General features: G+C 43.4%; 1 protein-coding gene across 1 annotated transcript in view; it reads right to left on the reverse strand.

Annotated features, from left to right (window-relative positions):
• LOC149067694 (uncharacterized) overlaps positions 1 to 11,966 on the reverse strand; it is a 28,297-nt gene extending 16,331 nt beyond the window's left edge. Inside the window, exon 1 of the mRNA XM_089252225.1 lies at positions 11,848 to 11,966. Within this exon, the coding sequence (XP_089108351.1) occupies positions 11,848 to 11,950 (103 nt within the window). The 5' untranslated portion in view covers positions 11,951 to 11,966. The remainder of the gene's footprint in view (positions 1 to 11,847) is intronic.
• Positions 11,967 to 19,514: the final 7,548 nt, after the last annotated feature.

Raw genomic sequence — 19,514 nt, forward strand, 5'->3', positions numbered from 1 at the left:
GAGGTACAACAAAAAATGGCGACTTGACCGCAGCAAAACATTGCTACCGCAGGGAGTTCCCCCATCGAGGGGTTAGCGCACCAACCTCTCGACGAGTATAAAAAATAAGCCTGCCGTTCGGAATCGGCAATAAATTGTAGGTCCCGGTCTAATTAGCCCTCGTGTGCAGAAAATGACCGTGGTGCGACAAAAATGATCAAATGATTATTTTGGAGAATCTCTCGCGCGACCCACGGTTTGCGCGCCACTGCCCTAGATCATGACAGTCATTTCACGTGCAGAATTATTGAAAAAGGCTATTTTAAACGGTGGAATGGGAAAAGGTGGGGGGGGGGGGGTATAAAAAAAAAAAATTTGCGCCTCGGAGTTAAAAACATTAGGCCGATCATCAGTGCGCCAATCGTGGGCATCAAACTCCTGACTTTCACGACGCGAAGCCATGACGATACCCACGCGACTGTGAGCGGTCGGCCGGATACGTAATACGTAATTGCCGTTCGGCCAACGCCATCTATAGCTATAGTTAGTAGTTATAGCTGTAGTTATAGGAGGTGTTGGTTCGGCTCACACCTCACGCCTGCTATCGTCAAAAGGTCCATTGTTCCGAAAAGCTGGCTAGTATCAAGGGTTTAGAACGATTATTCCCAACGTGGGACCACAAGGGAAGGGCAATGTGATTTTTTTGGGGGGGGGGGAGGCGATTTGAGTTTTTATATTTTCACATCTAAGGGACCTTCCAAACTTCATTTTTTTTAACACGAGTTCAAATTTTTAATTTTTGAACGATTTCTTGATGACTTCTATTATTTTTTATTTTTCAGTGGAAAGGGGGGGGGGGTTTGACTAAGGGTTCTTAATGTTTTGTGTTCCACGGAAAATTTGTGCCAGCAAAATAAAGTCCCTGAAGTCTCTCCGAGGACCCCTGATTAAGAACCCCACTGCTTTTGACTAAAGAAAAGAAGACAAAAATTGGGGGAGGGGGCAAAGACCTCCCCCCCCCCCCCGGTTTTATGGATTTAAGGAGGCAAATAAAAAAAAATGTTGTTGCGGAACTATGAAGTTTCACCGAGGACGGGGGTGTGGAGTACCCTGAACAGAAGTACGGAGGAACATCAGGATTTCATACATGATTTGGTGGGGAATGGCCTTAAAAAAGGTTTGGAACCACTGGTTTAGAAATTCTTCGCTGCGGCGAAAAAAATCTAAATGTGCTTTCTAAACCTTCTTAAATATGAACTGTATTCCGTGAACTTTCTAAAGGTTTACTTCCCCCTCCCCCACCCTCTATTTTTATCAAAATGGTACCTGAGAGTATCTTATTACTCAAATGTTAAATAAATTCTCGATTCTATAAGGCGGAGATAGACTTAAAAGTCTGGGGGGACACGATGATGATGTCAATTCATATATACATATAAGCAAATACATACATTATATCAGTCGGCTTCACCCTCGACGCTAGAGCCCCCCCCCCCCCCCAACGTATCTCTCCACCCATGCTCGGTTCCATCCCAACTAACATCGACGCCTCACTGATTGACAGCTCCTGCTCTACAATATGAGCTATTCCAAACCTTTCACTCTTCAAGTGCCCCCATGGACTGACTCGTGCACCCTCGTAGCATGTCGAACTGCTTTGGTTCTTCCACTATTTCATTTTTTCCCCCGCGTATCACAGGTTGAGAACGACTGTCATAAACAATGCAAAACAATTCCCCATAGGTTCATGTATGCAAAAAAGATGTCATGCTCTGGTATTCCTTGGCTCAAGGTCGGAATCGTGAACCATTAGTTACATTTCCGGATCTTTTGTATGGAAGATGAGTCCTTGTCGAAGATGGAGGATGGTACTCGTCCCTGAAAACGCCCTCGTAATAAACGCTACGTGAGAGAGAGAGAGGATGGCAAAGAGACGAGTGGGCACGTAAAGACGTCGTCGTTTTAGCGGCGACACCCCTTTAGATGGCAAATATTCAAAGGATGTCGCCGAAGGTCGAGGGAGTTGTATTCAAGGAGGAGCGTTTCTCTTCGGGTAGCAAGCGAATATATCACCGACGTTGGTGTCGACGCCCTATGCTGCCGAGAAGAAATCATTCGTGCCAGGTAAGCAAGCGTCAATAACATCACGGGGTTCTCTTGATAAAATAATACTCTAGGGCAGCGGTTCTCAACCTTCTTGCGGTCCTGGCAGGTGGTTAAGAGGCCCCCAGAGAGCTGTGGGAAAAAAAATTGGCTATGTAGAAATAATGCTTCTACGTGGAATATGGTGGAAAAGAACGTGACTACTTCCAAATCCAGCGGAATTGCCCATAGAGCCTGGACAATCTTAATGTATGAGCACATACAGGCATGACCGGGGTGGGGGAAGGTCTCATACCCACGGGAGGACTGCATGATGAAATAAAGGGCCTACCGTGATATCCGCGAGTAAGTTGGCAAACACGTAAATTCTTACTTCCAGCTAAGTATGGAGGCCACAGAACATCACTTTGTTCGGGGACCCAAGATGTTGAAATAGTCCTTCATAGAATTATCACAAGATGGAAGCTCACTGAACTCCAGCTCAGGGAAGGTGCAGATCCAGGGTAATATAAATCGTTCCCCCTTTCAACTGACGATTTATTGTTTGTTGGATAGTCCCGTATTTCACGGGACAGACCAATTTTTTATATATAAATCCTGCTCTTGAGAGGGATGATCGCCCTTCTCTCCAAGGTAATCTTAACAGCATCGCCCCCCCCCCCTCCCCGCGTGCCAGTTTATGTGCTTGGGCTCTCTACCAGGCTGAAAGCATCCACCCATGGGTTTCATTCTTACTCTGGAAAATCATCCTACCAGAAAAGAGGCAGCGAGCCTAACAACTGAATCAAGGGATAAGAGGCTGAGAGCCCACTAACTGAAACATAGGGGAAAAAAGCGGCCGAGAGTCCAGTAAGCAAAGACGCCAAGAGCCCGCTCACCAAGAAAAGAAACCAAGAGACCACCAGTTGGCCCAGTAAAAACAAAACAGGCCAAGAGCCCACTGGCCAGTAAGAAAAGAAGCCGAGAGAGAGCCCACTAGTTAGCCCAGTAATAAAAGAGGCCGAAAGCTAAACCGGTTGCAGTTTTTTTCCGGCACGATTAGACCCTCCGGGCAGGCCCGTCATTTAGAGGGGGGGGGGCAACGGCCCCCCGGCTTTTGAAAATACACTAAAAATTGTATATATATATATATATATATACAAATATATACATACATACATTGAGTTCATGTGTTTTGCCCCCCCCCCGGAAGAAGTTTGTCCCCCCCTGGAAAAAGCTGAAATGACGGCCCTGCCTCCGGGACACTGGACTTATATCGCATTAGCGACAGAGTCTGGTCGTGCTCGGTTCGACAACATCCCACTAGATCAGAAAACCCTGAGCCATGCCAGAGTGGGCCGATGCGTCCAGATTCAACTCAACTTTATTTATAAAACTTCTATATTGAATTAAGTTTAGTGTTTTGACTAAATTCAATTGAATAAGTAGAAAGGGTCTCGTCACTCCTAGATGAGAGTTGTGGCCCACGAGAAGAAAATATGATCCAAAGGGAACCATAGGCTCAAAAAAAAAGAAAAAAGAAAGAAATAGAAAAACGAAACACTGCTCTAGGACCCCCCCCCCCCCCGAAATCGGGAGCTGCCAGGTCCATTGCCACGCAGATGAGCGGATACGGCCCATGCCGAAATTTTATGAAGAACTAGCTATAATACCCGGCGCTGCCCGGGTTTTCTTCAGTTACTGGGCGGATTGAAAAAAATGACAAACCATTATAAGGGAATAAACTATATAAAGTATATATATATATATATATATACAAATCTACAATTTTAGATCTGTCGTCGCCAAATTTGGCATATATACACCAAAGAGGGTTCCGGCTTGAACGATAGACTACTTCAAAAGTTTGTGAGAGCTGGCAAAATGCCCGAAATGGGCGAAAAACTGTCGGGCAACAATGGTTTCTGAGCCCCAACAATCACTTTCGGAATGTTTACTTTGGGTACCGTGATTCCCTAGCAATACGTTTCTGACGTGTATATGCCTTTACAATGGTCTGTCACTTCATTGTCCCGATCATTTTCGTAGTTAGCAGCGCGTCTAGTAAGGGCGGCCTTGACTCGACCCATTAATTTAAAATGGCGAATAACATAATCTACAGCTATCACCATTCTGGTTCTAAAGGGGGAAAATAGAAACGGCCGAAATGCTAACGAGGGGATATAAAAAGAACATCTTTTTAACGCTCTACTGAGTTTCGGTTTCAGTTCCGCTCTTTTTCCGAGGTTCAAATTGGAAACAGAGAGAAAAAAAACAAACAACAGCAAAGACTTTGGCTGAATATAACAAAAGAGGTCGGACGCCATATTGGATTAAATATGGACGATAGTGGCGGGGTGGGGGGGGGGTTACAAATATAATCCACGCTCTCTTAATTACACGTGCTCGATGAACTTAGCCCTCACTTCTCAATATATGCGATGGTAACGAGTCACGAATATGAATCCTGGACTCGGGTCCGAAACCGGTGAGTGCGCTCGGGTATGTCGACGGGCGGTGACGTCATAAAGGCCGATTTTAGATCGGGACGTCCACACGACGGATTAATTGGACCGGGACCTACAGTTTCGAGAAGTTGGTTCAGTACATACCTCACAGAAGAAATATTGTAAGTACTCAGATATGCCAACTAAGAGTAGGCGTTTTTACTACCAGCTTCAGATACCGAGATACGGGAACGTACCACGAGATGCACGGGGGCCCCCCAGAGTAGATAACAACCCTGGCTCCGAAAATTAATCTTTCAAAACAAGACATTGGTTCCCAGTCAGTGATAGACATACCCTTAGGCGCCGTCATTAAAAAGAATGGGGGGGGGGGGTGGAAACTGAAAGTGTTGCTGGTCATCCCGTACATACGGGATTCAAATGCGTACGCAGAAGGAAAAAGGGTGCGGTTGCATTGTATATTCACTAATTATTGGGTGTGGGACTGGGAGGGGAGGGGGGGGGAAAGGCTCTGACACTTCACAAAATTTATTGGGTGGCTCATAACTTGAACCAACTAGGTTCGGTTCCGGCGCCTATGCACTTGTGGGGGGTACGCGACGGGGGCATTTAGGGGAAAGCCAAAAATAATCAGTAATGACGGGGGGAAAACTAATAAAGTAATTTAAAAAAATGAAATTTGTTTTCAGTAACATCTACGCATGGGCATTATTACGTAGGCAACACTCTTTCTGCTTCTAGTGGTGTATGTAAGCCTCTTGAACATTTCCAGCTCGCCCACACGTATGAGGCACTTACGCGCCCCCTTCTGATCATCGGGATATGCAAGGATTATACGAAAGCCTAGGAATAAGCAAGCATCCTCAGCATTTCTACAGATATGCACGCTTTCGACGCATTTCTGGTGGAGGGGGGGGGGCGGGTACGAAAGTCATTTAGACATGTTCTCCTGCTCATAAGCAAGCCTCCCACACCCTGTAAGTGGGTGTGCACACTTTCTACGCACATATACACAAACATCCTGCACGTTTTCAAGTGATATGTGAAGCATTAAAAGTAGGGAACCAGGGGCGGGGGGGGGGGTCAAATAAAGTTCACGAGCACCTGTGCGGTCATGACCCAGACAAATGCCTTAATTAAATCAACCAAAAAGATTTTTCTTGTCCATTCGAAGATGCTTGCTCTTGACGACCATCATTATCGATCGAATCAGACGAGTGCTCGTTGATCTGAAGTCTTGATGTAATCTTTGATCGAATCAGATGAGCGCTTGTCAATTGCAAGTCTAGATGCCATCTTCGATCGAATGAGAAGAGTGCTCGATGATCTAAAATCTTGATGTGTGCTCGTTCATCGCAAGTATTGATTTCATCATCGTTCGAATTAGATGAGTGCTCCTTAGTCGCAAGCTTTGATGTCATCTTCTGTGGAATCAGATGAGTGCTCATTAATCGCAAGCTTTGATGTCATCTTCTGTAGAATCAAATGAGTGCTCATTAATCGCAAGCTTTGATGTCATTTGTGGAATCAGATGAATGTTCGTTCATCGCAAGTATTGATTTCATCATCGTTCGAATTGGATGAGTGCTCATTAATCGCAAGCTTTGATGTCATGATGAGTGCTCGTTCATCGCCAGCCTTGGGTCGTCTTGGTGCTGTCTTCGATCGAATGAGACAAGTGCTCGTTTATATCATAAGTCTTGATGTCATTTTTGATTGAATCAGATGATCATTCGTCAATCGTAAGTCCTTATTTCATATTCGATCGAATCAGACAAGCCCTTGTTAATCTGACGAATGAGGAGAGCTTGCCGTAGGTCCACTTCCGGTTCCCCCCCCCCCTCTCACCAGTCATAAAGATTCTGTTCTCTCAATAACGACCATCATTATCGATTAAATTCGATGTGATCTCGTTAATATGTATGATTCCGATCATGCTACTAAATCTAAAGCCGTGTTTTCCTAGGATTAGGTTTTTGTACCGCGTGTGTGTGTGTGTTTGTGTGAGAGAAAGGGAGAACCGAATTGGACCATTTCGCGTCGGCAGAAACGTGTTACATAATCACGCTACGCGTTTGTGTTTCCCTAGCGTGGCGCATCAGTGCGGCTATATAATATATGGTGCTGGCATCAGCTATTCTGTGGTCTGCATGCTCCGGTTTGAAGGGAAGGAAAAGAAAACGCAACACACAAAAGAAATGAAGCGGCAAAACGCGTGACGCATTTGACTCTTCCAGAAGAAGTCGGCTAATCACGCCCGACGTAAAGCTGGCGTGAGGCTTGTTGCACTCTGTAGGAAAAGTCGTACCGCTTTTCTTATCAGTGGCGTATTTACAGGGGGCTTATAGCCAAGGGTGGCAACTTCAAAGAGGCGGCAAATTTGAGGAACGAGTGGCCAAGAAAATTAGAAAAATGGAAGAAGGATAGAGAAAGCAAGCACACGTGAGGGAGCACAAGAGTGACGCCTAGAGAGTTTGCAAGCACGTGAGTGAGCAAAAGAGTGACACCTAGAAAGTTTGCAAGCACGTGTGTGAGCAAAAGAGTGACTTAGTATGCAAACATGTGAGTGACCAAAGCAAGCATGTGCGTGACATACACACTTGCGTAAGCATGTGAATGACTAAAAGACTGACTTTAGAGACAAACGTACTTGCAGGAGTATAGGAGGGAAAGCCAAACGGGTTAAAGCACAGGCTGACGAATTCGAGGAAAGAGTAGTCAAGAAAATTAGACTAGAATGGGAGAAGGGCGGCAAAATTCGTGTAGCCCCACAGGCGGCCGCCCCAGGACGGCATATCGCGCTGGGCGATTCACGTTGCACGCGGCGTTAAAAATCTGGTCCTAGGCTTAAAACCCGGCTTAATTCGACGACCGCTCTAGATCAGCCCATGATCGATCAAATTCGACGAGTCCTCCTCAATCATATCCTAATCCCGAATGAATAAATCTTCTATTTCGGGTCTCCGTGATGTCTTCGATCGGTCTATTGGCATATAAAGTCCTTTTCCCTAGTTTTCGAATCCCCGCACAATCGCCGTTTCGGGTCGAATCTGCGCTCATATTGGTGACCATTTCTGTTCGGTCGTCATCGGACATGATCGAGTCTCTCGACCGCTTTCTCCAGTGTGACCGTCGGTCATTCCGAATGAGGATGGAGAGAGGAGAGCTTGTGGGTCGAACGAAGACGACGCACTTTCGATCACGCTTCGTGAGATGTTTCCTCGTCTGGTTTTTTCCGACGATAGCCATCAGATTCGGGTTGAATGTCACTGAAAATGAATTCATCATTATTATGCCCCGAGGGCGCCGTGATTGACGTACCTGCGAGGCAAGTTCACACGGTGTCATAATATCCTGTCCCTATTTAGGACAACATCCATCTGCAAAAAGAGAAAAGAAAGGGAAGATGGCAGCTCATTATTAAATACGGTTTTCAATCGGACTGTCCAACATTTTGCGCCATGGAAATGGGAGCGCATCCTTCCAACAATGAATGGACGGTCTCTTTTGTTAGTGCGACAATGGATGTCCTCGTGGAAACTTCTGGATGCCAACAGGTTTGGACGACAACGACAACAATCACTTTCGGGCAAATTAATGAACACGATATTGTTGAAGAATGTCCTTTCCTTCACGTTGAATGTCTGCTTAATTTCCTCTTCGCAACAATTATGTTAACGGGGCCGGTGTTTCTTTCCTCCCACCAAAAAGAGACATTGTTCAATTTTTTTTTAACAATGGTTGTTTTTTTGTTCATTTTTAATGCATCCTAAGCACTAATTGGATCGCGTTCAAAAGATATCTGTATGGCCAAGCTGATGAATCTATGCAGGAGCCGGATCCAGATTCCTTGAATGCTAATCACTCGGCTGTCGGGCTTCAACAATGACACTCTCAATAATGGTATTTTTAATTGACGTGAATAATAAGTATCTTGAAAAAAATTAACATTAGCCAATAATGGTGTTTGTTCTTTCTTTTTTTCCGAACAAAAGAGGCTTCAGAAATTCTTGAAATACGAGGGGAAAAAATAGTTTCAAGAATGCTAGAGTTCCTTTACAATTATAATTGTTATGCTTTTGCAACTTTAATAATTATTAAAGTTACAAAAGCAACTTAATTTTGAGAATGCCGCTTGACAAGAGTGAATTTGAAAGAATGTAATTATTTAAAATGCTTCCGGGATGAAGTAAATAATTAAATAGTGGCAAAAATACGCTTTCAACAATAGTGAATTTTAGGAATGCTATCAGCAATAGTAAGGGTTCAACAGTGATATTTTACGAACGCTGCCAGCAATAGAGGAATTCAGCAATGAAAGTTCAAGAACGCTATCAACAATAGTAGGGGGTTAAACAATGAAATTTTAAGAACACTATTAACAATGGTAGAGGTTCAACAATGAAATGTCAACAACACTATCAACAATAGGGGGGTTGTTAAAAATGAAGTTTAACGAACGCTGTCAACATTAAATTGTGGGTGGAACATGAAATTTCAAGAACGTTATCAACGAAATTGGATTTTCAACAATGAAATTTCAAGAATGCTATCAACAATGAAAGCGGTTCAACAATTGACTTTCACGAACGCTATCAACTATAGTATGAGTTTTCAACAATGAAATTTCAGGGACGCTTTCAGCAATAGCGTGCTTTTGATCATAATGGGGTTGATACGATGTTACACTGGGTCTCAAAAAAAAAGGAATTTGTGGAATGCGCTACTGAACACAGCTGTTGTGGCTGCAATAATTCAATTTAAAAATTGGTATTTAGTATGGTATTTTCAAAAATTCTTTCTACATTAGTAGGTTTTATTATTTTTCGATCAATTAAGTCTTCAAATAATACTTGAAATATAGGGGGGGGGGAATAGTTTCAACAATGCTTGCAACAAAGAAAAATGCAGTTCAAGAACAGACAACAGTGGAATTTTAAAAATGCTACTTTAGTAATATTTCTGGCGACAAAGGAGTTTCAAGGACGCTTCAGACAACAGTGGGATTTTAAAAACCCTTATATTATAGTATATGTATTTCCGACAAAAGTTGGATTTCAAGAATGCCTCAGGAAAGTGAATTTTCGAGAAAGATTCCGACAATAGCAGTTTCAGATGGATGTCGTACTTTAAGAGCTCTTCTTACCAGGGAACCCTCTATGCAACCCTACCTGCTTCCTACAACAGTGGTGTTTAGAGAATGTAATAAAAAAAGAAGAACGCTTTCGATAACAGTGGGCTTTGAAGATCACGGCAATGCTTCCTTCAATGTTGTCTCCGGCAGCTGAAAAAAAAACCACTATATCAGAAGCGATCCCAATAGGGCGGGTATTGAAAGATGGCCATTTTAAGAACGCTTCCAGCAACAGTAGATTATACCAGCACGCCCATTATAGCAAAGTAGCAGGAATGATTCCTGAAACTGCAGGGTTCCAAGAAACGACGCCGACAAGGATGGTATTTTGAAGAATGCAAAATTTCAAGATCGCTTCGACAACAATGGAGCTAAAAGAATGAAATAATTGCAAGGACTTGTTCCCGGTAGCAAAGAAGTCTCAAGAATGTTACTCAGGGATTGCTTCCGACAAAATAATTGGCTTATAAAGAGTCAATTCAAGAACGCTTCCAACAACAATGGGTCTTGCAGATATTTCAGGAATGCTGTTTGAGGAATGCATACTTCAGATGACAGTGAGATATCACGAATGCTATTTGAGAAAGGTTTCCCCAAAACATTGTTTTCTGAGAAATTATATTTCAAGCTTAATTGGGAAAAGACAAACTTGTTTCAAAAATGAATTTTTATTGGGGTGACCATATTTCGAAAAAACGGGACATTTCTTTATGGTCTTGCAAGCCTTCTCTCATTCTAGTCTGATTTCTTTGATTTATTGATTCATTAGTCAAATTTACCGTCTTGGGCTATACGTACTACTCTTAGCTACCCCCCCCCAGTAAATATATACCTGTCTCTAGTCCCTCGATCTACAGGTCACTCTTTTGTCATTCACATGACTGCACACTGTTTCGACCGCTCACATGCTAGCACACTCCCCAGGTCGCTTCCATGGCTACAAACCCTCTAGAACAGTGTTTCCCAAAGTGGGCTTTTTCCCAAATTATGGGGGAAAGGAGCGATATAAGCTACGGGTACAACTAAGAGTACCCATAGGATCCTATGGGTACGCTTGAGTTACGACGAGAGAAAAAACTCAGAAGAAGGGGACGATGAAACAAAAAAAGTTTAAGGAACTATGCTCTAGAACAGTGATTCCTAACGTGGGCGTTAACGCCCTCGGGGGGGGGGGGAATGGAATGTTCCAGGGGGCGGTAGAAGCTACGGGCACAACATACGATCCTATGGGTTAGATTTCGTTGGGGGCGATGGGAGAAAAAAATTTCTGAAGAAGGAGCGATGGGACAATAAAGGTTGGGAAACTATGCTCTGGAAGATCATAGTTTCTGAAACTTTTTGTTCCATTACAATCTTCAATTTTTTTTCTCATCATCCCCAGCTGAGGCCAACACCCATAGGATCCTATACTATTACTAAACCCATAGTTTTTACCACCCACTATGAACCATTCCATCGCCCCCCCCCCCTTCCCTAGGAGGCAATATTTTCCACGTTAGGAAACACTGCTCTAGATCATTCAGTCACTCACAGACCCGGATCCCTTGCTCTCTAAGTAGCTCACTGACCTCGTACCTTGCTCTAAATCACTCACAGGCTTGCAAACTCCTTAGGTCACTCTTTCTGTCCCTCACTGACTTAGTCCCTGTCTCTACTCTAGACAGAGTCGGATTTATGGTGTTACTGCGTGTGGGGAATGGGGGCGATATAAATTTTTCCACCCTTCCATTCTACTAATTTTCTTGACTATTAGTTCCTCAAATTTGTCGCCTTGGGCTATAGAACCCCCAAACCTTCCCCCGTAAATCTCACTGATACGCTCCTCGCATTATACATTCGGCGCTCGTTATAGCGACCATTCCATTACAACGACCGGTAGGATAAGTCCTAAATGTTTTCATAGAACGACTATCACGTTTTGCTTTCGATTTTACGACCCTCCAATTTTACGTCCATTTTCGAACTGACGAAGGGGGGTCGTCATACCGAGCGTCGACTGTAATAATGAATTTACGATTGAAAAGTTTCTCTCAAAGTTTTTTTTTTTTAGCAAAATGAGTATTTTTACTTGAAACGATGAAAAAAATATCCGAACAGCATTATATAAAAACACATTGTCCCGTAAAATACGGGTCATATGGTCACCCCCCCCCCTCTAAAAATAATAGTCTAAATTGCATTTACCTCTTGACAGCAGCTCGGCTATTCCAAAACGGACCTCAACTGTCAACGAGAACACAAACAAACATAAACAAATCACGGAGCGGCAACCGCGTGCAACTGTCATGATCGCCGCCAGAATCTCGTCTGAACGAATCTCTCTCTCTCTCCCTTTTTCGTTTTACGAGGAAGTTTCTTTCTTTTCTATCTTTTTTTTTGTTTTTGGACCGCGAGTAATGATGTGTGGCCTACTTCTCTCTTTCTGCGTGTGTCGTCTGCCGTGACGAAAAAAATAAAATACACACTCCATCTTTATCAATTTTTTTTTGTCTCTCTCGAAGGAATGAATGTAATCTGCTCTATTTCGTTTTACCTACAATTCAATAAGACCCCATCACAATTCAGTTAAGAAAAACAAAAAGAAAGTAAAAATAAATATACAAATTACACAACGAGACTATTTTACATTTAACATACACTTATAAAATAATTATTTTTATTTTGATAAAATAGTTCTGTTTCGAGGATTATAAAGAATACAGTGGAACTTCGGTTAACGAGTGGTTCGGTTAACGAGCAATTCGCATAACGAGCAAGAAATTTGCGCTTTTGTTTATTTATTTTGACGTTATCAAAACTGAACTGATGGCTTTTTTTTTTGCTTTCGACCACACACGTGCTATGGAATTCTGAGTAATATTCTCCCCTACAGTCTCCGGTAAGCATGCCTCACTCGGGAAATTAACACACGTGAGAGTGCGAATATTTACGATACGAAACTAGGTGTAGCAGCGTTGCAGCCATGCGTATGTGCGCTTGAAAGTTTCCATTAAATTCTTTTTTAAATTCTGGAGGAAACTGTGGGTCGATTTCAATACTGAACGCGACTTTGAGGGGCTATGGCTCATGAACAGGAGCCACTACTTGTAGAAGAGACTGTGTGTTTGGGGGAAGACCATGGACTGGAGGTGAATGAGGATTGCATTCAAGAACTAGTGGTGCCTCTCATAAAATGAAATTAGAGAGATGTGTAGAATGTGAGAGAATATGCGCAAAACTCTGTAGAAAAGTACAAACGTACACCCATATAAAGCTGTAGCAGTGTGCGAGCGATGAATCTGTCCAACGCACACTGCAATTTCCTATTTCCCAGAAATCCTAAAAAGGAGGAAAAAGCAAGTGCCGTTGGATAAGGTTCTTTGGAAATTCATGCAAAAAGAATGAGTTTGCAAACAACAGCGAGTCTGTAAATCATCTTATCAACCAGTGTTTCTTAACCTTTTCTTGCCCGTGGCCCCCTTTGAACCATATTTTTTTTTTTTCTCGTGGCTCCCGTGTCTTACCCAGAGGCTTCAACTCTCATCTAGAAGCAAAATCCTTTATACGTATTGAAATGATTTTTTTTCAGTGAATTTATACTGAACGAAAATTTTTACAAAGAAAATTGGCTCCCCGACCACTGGCCTAGAATTTATTGATCTCCCCGTTAGTCCGAGTTCTATCAGGACAGTGTCAACATCATGGGTTCCCCCCTAGGCAAAGTGATGCTATGGTAGACTACAGCTGGAAATAAACAGCCTACATATTTCCTACTTATTTTCAAAATTAATTGTACTATACAAAATATCATAAGGTGGGGTGTACTTATGAACATGAGGACCCCGGGCATGATCCCTCACAAGAGTGGGACTGACAGAGCTGCAGCCCGGGGCCGGATATGGTTTTCATCATTTTTTGTTTTTCACACTATGAATTTAATATAGAGAAGGGTTCTGTGAAAAATCTAGCCGTGGACCTGCGAAAAACCCCATCCCAGGGATCTTGTTGCAAAATGTAAGCGGTGATGCCTGGGTGGCCCCAAAACGGCTCTGGTTGTTTTATGGGTGGTTTTGTTGGATTCTGCAAGTGTATAGTCACTAATATAAAAGCTTTATTTCTTCACACCTTAATTTTTCTTAGCTCTCTGCAGCCCTCCAAACCACCTATCATGGCCCCTTTCTCCATTTTCTTCCGTGCTTCCCCCCCCCCCGAAGTATCCCAGTACCACTAGGGCGCCATATGGCCCCCGTTTGAGAACCACTGCTATAAACGATAGTCCTCTCTCTCGTCGTTTAGAGTAAGTTAATTTGCAAACATTATCGTATAGTATGTTTAATTATGGCTATTGTGTTTATTTATTTTTATATCATGGTTATTTTATTGTGTTATGTATTATTATTATGTTTAATTATTAATTGAATGTCGTTTTTATTACTCACTAGCTATAATACCCGGCGCTGCCCGGGTTTTCTTCAATGGGGCTTTTTTGGATCACGTGATATCTCCCTCTATTTTTCTTGAGGGACATACAAACCGTGTCCAAGTTAACCAATATGGCGACCTGCGCGATTCATGAAATAAACAAATCTAGATTTACACAGAAACGTAGAAATGAATGTATATTTTTCTTTTTTTAAGGGGCGCTAGGCATTTCGATCCCCCCCCCCCTGAACTTCAAGTTATCCATCTGTCTGTTCCAGCTTCCAAAAATCCTTAGTTAAAGCTGTGGAATTTTTTCGATGCACTTTTCACGGGCTCATTTATGTGAATGAATGATGGCAGAACGAATTAAGCTCGTTAACCGAAGTTCCACTGTGTAATAGGGACTCTTTTCTTTTGATACATTATTTTTGTTAGAATACTTTTTTCCCATTGCATGCAAGAAAACTTTCAAAATATAGCCATCTTATTAATTAAGATGTAAGTAATTAGAGTTTCATTAATTACTGTAATTTCACGCATAGGGGCCATTCAAGTATTACGTAAGCACAGATTTTCAGCCATTTTTGACCCCCCCCCCTTGTCAGCAAAACACTGACCCACCTCCCCGTCAGCAGCTTAGAATATTTCATATCTTCAAAACAGGGGTGGTTGATGACGTAAGCAACCTTCAAACCTCCCTTTCCCCCGCCCGTCATCAAAAGTCAGCAAATCCGAATCCCCCCCCCCCCCGATGCTGACGTAATACTTGAATGGCCCCATACATGCGAATTTCCTCATTGGAAAAAAAAGAAAAAAATATCATCCTATAAATTCGCCAATGAAAAAAACCAATGAATGATACTCAAGCAACATTAATAATTTGAATGGTATTTGCTCAGCAACAGGTCGACTTTTGACAAAGTAGCCCCATTTTGCATCCTGTTTCTGATTGTTAAAAGCAGGGTGGGGAGACACAACACGTTTCAAGTTCGCAGGCCAAAAACACTTATAACTCTGGGGTGACCATATAACCGGTGTTTACTGGACATTACCCCAAATTTTGGTCTTCACACCTTTTTTAAAAAATGTCTCGTTTTTCCCCCCGTCATTTTCAACGAGACTTATTTTCATGACAATTTTTTCGGCTGTGATTGGCAACCTTACCCGCCTTTGAAAACAGTAAGCTCTGTAATGAGCAATTTTACTCGCCTTTGACAATTTTTTTTGGCTATTATTGCCAACATTACTTGCTTTTGAAAATTTTTTGGCTGTATAATTGCAACCTCAACTTGCGCTTTCGACAATTCTTTGGCTGTAATTGGCCCGCGGGCTGGAGGTTGTGGACCAGGCCCGTAGCCAGAAATGTCCTTAGGAGGGGGGGGGGGTAACAAAGTGATAGAACAATAGATTTTGCCATCTTTTCTAGTAATATTCTCACATTTCGGGGGGGAAGGACCAGGCCCTCAAGTCACCCCTCCCCCAAGCTACGGTCCTGTTTCGCTTCCCTGGTCAAAACATGTGCGTCTACATGACGCCGCCTGGCAGTCCAGTGGTTAGGGAGCTAGCTTCTGACTGTGCAGGTCTGGGTTCGGGCATGGATGTCTACTAACACTAACAAATTCCCTGGACAGATCGTAAAGTTCTCTTGGGAATACGTGCTGATCGCACATTATAACATATGTCCACTCGCTTTTATCGTGGGTTAATCAACAAAAACGCCGGACTTTTTCTTCCGCCCCCATAACCTGTTTGCGATTGCCGCAGCGCCACAGTATTCCCTACACAAAATCCAAGAGTCACATTCAAGTCTCTTTGATGTACCGACCGTCCATGAGTTCTTCCATGTTTAACATGCACCTATTTGCGCTCTGCTTGGCTAGCAATGGAAAATATCGTGACATCCGTCGGTATACATTGATGGGAAATTTCAAACCACTCGGTGGGGGGGGGGGGGGGAAGCCAGCAGAGCGTATGCGTCAATAAACTGACGCACCTTCATTGTGATGATTATGGGTACCATGGTTCCACAAACAATCTTGGAGAGGTGTCCGGTCCCGGGATGAGCTCTATCGGATTATGCAACAGGGTTTATTCCAGTGATTCCCAACGTGGGCATTAACGCCCCCTGGGGGGGCGATGGAATGTTCCAGGGGGACGGTAGAAGCTACGGGTTTAACATAGGGTCCTATGGGTTAGATTGCGTTGGGGGGGGGGGCGATGGGACAAAAACGTTTTCTGAAGAAAGGGGCGATGGGACAAAAACGTTTTCTGAAGAAAGGGGCGATGGGACAAAAAAGGTTGGGAAACTGGTTTATTCCAATGGGAATATTTTTGGTAAAAATTACAGTGTGAAGTCAGTCGTTTACTATTAAACATATCCACCTCGTTCATTCACTTCGGTATTTTTTTGGTAGAACCTCTCGATAACGGTCACACGGGGGAAACCTGCAATTTTTACAACGGATACGGAAAACTGGATGAATGAAGAGATATCGATGTTTCAGGAAGGGAAAAATTCATCTCTGTCCTCTCGCTTGCCGGACGAGTGCTCTACCAACTAAGCTATGAAGACAGATAGAGTCCCTCCCCCTCCCCCGTAGAGTATGCTAAATGGCTACGTGTAACGGACGGTCCCCGTGAGGACAGAGATGAACTTTCCTTTCCTGAAACATCGATATCTCCTCATTGATCCAGTTTACGGTTTCTGTTGTATTAACAGTGGAGAATGACGTCTTTCTACACCTACAATTTTGTCCGCTAACGAAAAGTTTCCGTTAATTTATAGTAAAATATTGAATTGAAAATACACTCATTGCCATAAAAATTTGCGCACCCAGAAGAAGTCGTCAAAATGAAACGAAATTTTACACATGTAAGTACTACGTTGATATAAGTAAGTGATTAGAAAATCCAAGAAAAAGGATCATTTATTGCGGAAAAAAGTAAAGATGAATAGAAGTTTTAGTACTCTGTTGGACCCCCCCCCCCCCCTCTAGCGCGAATGCACGATGCGATACGAGCGGGCATTGAGGCATACAAGTTCCGTATGATGTCCCGAGACATCTCGTTCCACAGTTGCTGTAAATGCGCCTCTATTTCGACCAACCTCGTAGGGTGTCCAACTTGCCGTCCCAAATGATCCCAGATATGCTCGATTGGTGACAAATCTGGGGATAGAGCAGGCCAGGGAAGGGTGGTAATGTGGCGGAGGCAGTCTTGTGACATCCTTGCTGTGTGTGGCCTAGCATTGTCTTGTTGAAAAATGGCTCCTGGGAGCCCTGCCATGAGTGGCAACACATGTGGCTGAAGGATGTTATGGACGTACCGCTGGGCTGTCATTGTGCCATGGATCAATATTAGGGGTGACCGTGTATCGTAAGCAATGGCACCCCATACCATGACACCAGCTGTGGGAGCGGTGTGTCGCTGTAAAGCGAAGGCAGGATTGAAGCGTTCACCACGGGGCCTCCACACACGAACACGATTGTCATCACTGCTCAAGTTGAATCTCGATTCGTCGCTGAAGACGACCTGGCTCCATTCCGTTGCAGTCCAATCCCGTCGTGCTCGACACCACTCCAAACGGAGGCGTTGGTGGGTGGGTGTCATTGGCAGCACACGTAATGGGCGCCGCGATACCAGATGTCCTTCAGCCAAGCGTCTTGCGATGGTTCGGGAAGACACAGGGGCCCGTAGTGAAGCTGCTGCCTGTGTCTGGATAGCGGCCAATGAGGCAGTTGGCTCTACGCGTGCGTTTCGGATGATGTGACGGTCTTCTCGACGACTGGTCTGCCGAGGGCGTCCTGAACCTGGGCGCTGTGTAAATGACGTCTCTTCTGTCCACTGGTCCCAACACCTCCTCACAGTAAAATCAGAACGGCCTAGTTGACGAGCTACTCGCCGAGCTGACCACCCAGCTTCCATCATCCCGATGATTCTTCCCCTATCGAACTCTGACAACTGCTCATATGGTCTACCTCAGCATTTCCTTTGCAAACGATTAAATACACTCCAGCAAGCTCTGCTTACTTGTTTTATACTCCAAGGGGAACGAAGTTCAACGCCCTCTAGTGGCATTACGCAATGCGCCATCACGCTGCATTTCTAATCATTTGCATATCTGCCCGACATGTACCTTCAGGCCAACTTTCGTTTCGATCCCACAATTATTTCTTGGTGCGCAAATTTTTATGGCAATGAGTGTACATTGAGTCCCCCGTAAATAAAGAAAAAGAAGTCCGTTTGTGGAGGTGGCTGCTAACGGCAGTGTCCGTTATAGGATTTTCCACTGTAGAATGATAGCGTTTCTTATGTTAATGACGAGAGGGTAGTAAGGGTACCTTTCTGGGATAGGTAAAACGACCTAGAATCAACAGGTGGCGTAAAAATTTCCAAATTTTTTTTTTTTTCAGACTTGACCAGCTTAAATTTTAATCAAAAAGCTACACTTTTCCATTAATTTTCTTTCAAAATGCAAAACATTTCCAAAATTCAAATGCAGATAACTCACTTGAATGTAGATCAGAGATCTTCAATCTTTTCCTCTAGTCGCGAACACTGTATCGATCATCAAAAGAAGAACACCCTTTAACATACGAATGCATGAAATCAGGATTGATTTCAATTTGTACTAGGTGTTTAATTTTAACGTTGACCAAGTGCTCGCGAGCACGAAATCGGACACGAGCATGCAAGTACCATAGTATTTTTTAATTATTCTTCTACGATTTTAGAGCACTTAAGCGGCCCCCAGTGCGGTTCTACATCACTCAAGTTAGCCCGGAACATTCCCAGATTATGACATGAATGTCGCTCTCCACTTGTTAATACAAGATATACAGAATACACTAAGCTACAGAGGAGATATAGTCAGAGCACTCGTCTGGCAATCGAGGGACCCGGGTTCGACTCCCGGTAGAGGCAGAGATGAGTTTTTTCCTTCCTTAAAAAATTAACATCTAAAATAATAAATATCTTCACAACATCCAGTCTTCTGTATATCTTGTATTCCCAGATTACTTAGTGATCTGTGGCATAATCACGGATCACTTGGGTGCACAGTTCCAGAGCACTTAAGCGGCCCGGACACATTTCCAGAGCACTTGAAGGACCCGTGAAGCATTTAGAGATCACTAAATTGGCTCTGTAGGGACTTATTAATAGGGAGAATGTTAGTTCAGTTGCCCAATAACTATCGAAAGGTTTTTTCCGTTTTTTGGAGCACCGAAGATGCCATTCAGAATATTTCATATCTCCATAAAGGGTGATTGATGACGTAAGCATCAGTCAACCAACCCCCCCCCCTTTTATCAAGTCAGCAAATCGGAAACTCCCCTTCCCGCATGGATGCTGACGTAATACTTGAATGACCGCTAATGGCTGAAATTGCTGATTAGCGATGAGTCTGGGTCTTGTTCGGTTCATGTAAAAAAATATATATCACAGTATCC

The sequence above is a fragment of the Pholcus phalangioides genome, unplaced genomic scaffold (assembly GCF_987345545.1).
Source record: "Pholcus phalangioides strain wild (caught in Gottingen) unplaced genomic scaffold, Ppha-v1.0 ptg000028l_1, whole genome shotgun sequence".
NCBI classification, from domain to species: Eukaryota; Metazoa; Arthropoda; class Arachnida; order Araneae; family Pholcidae; genus Pholcus; species Pholcus phalangioides.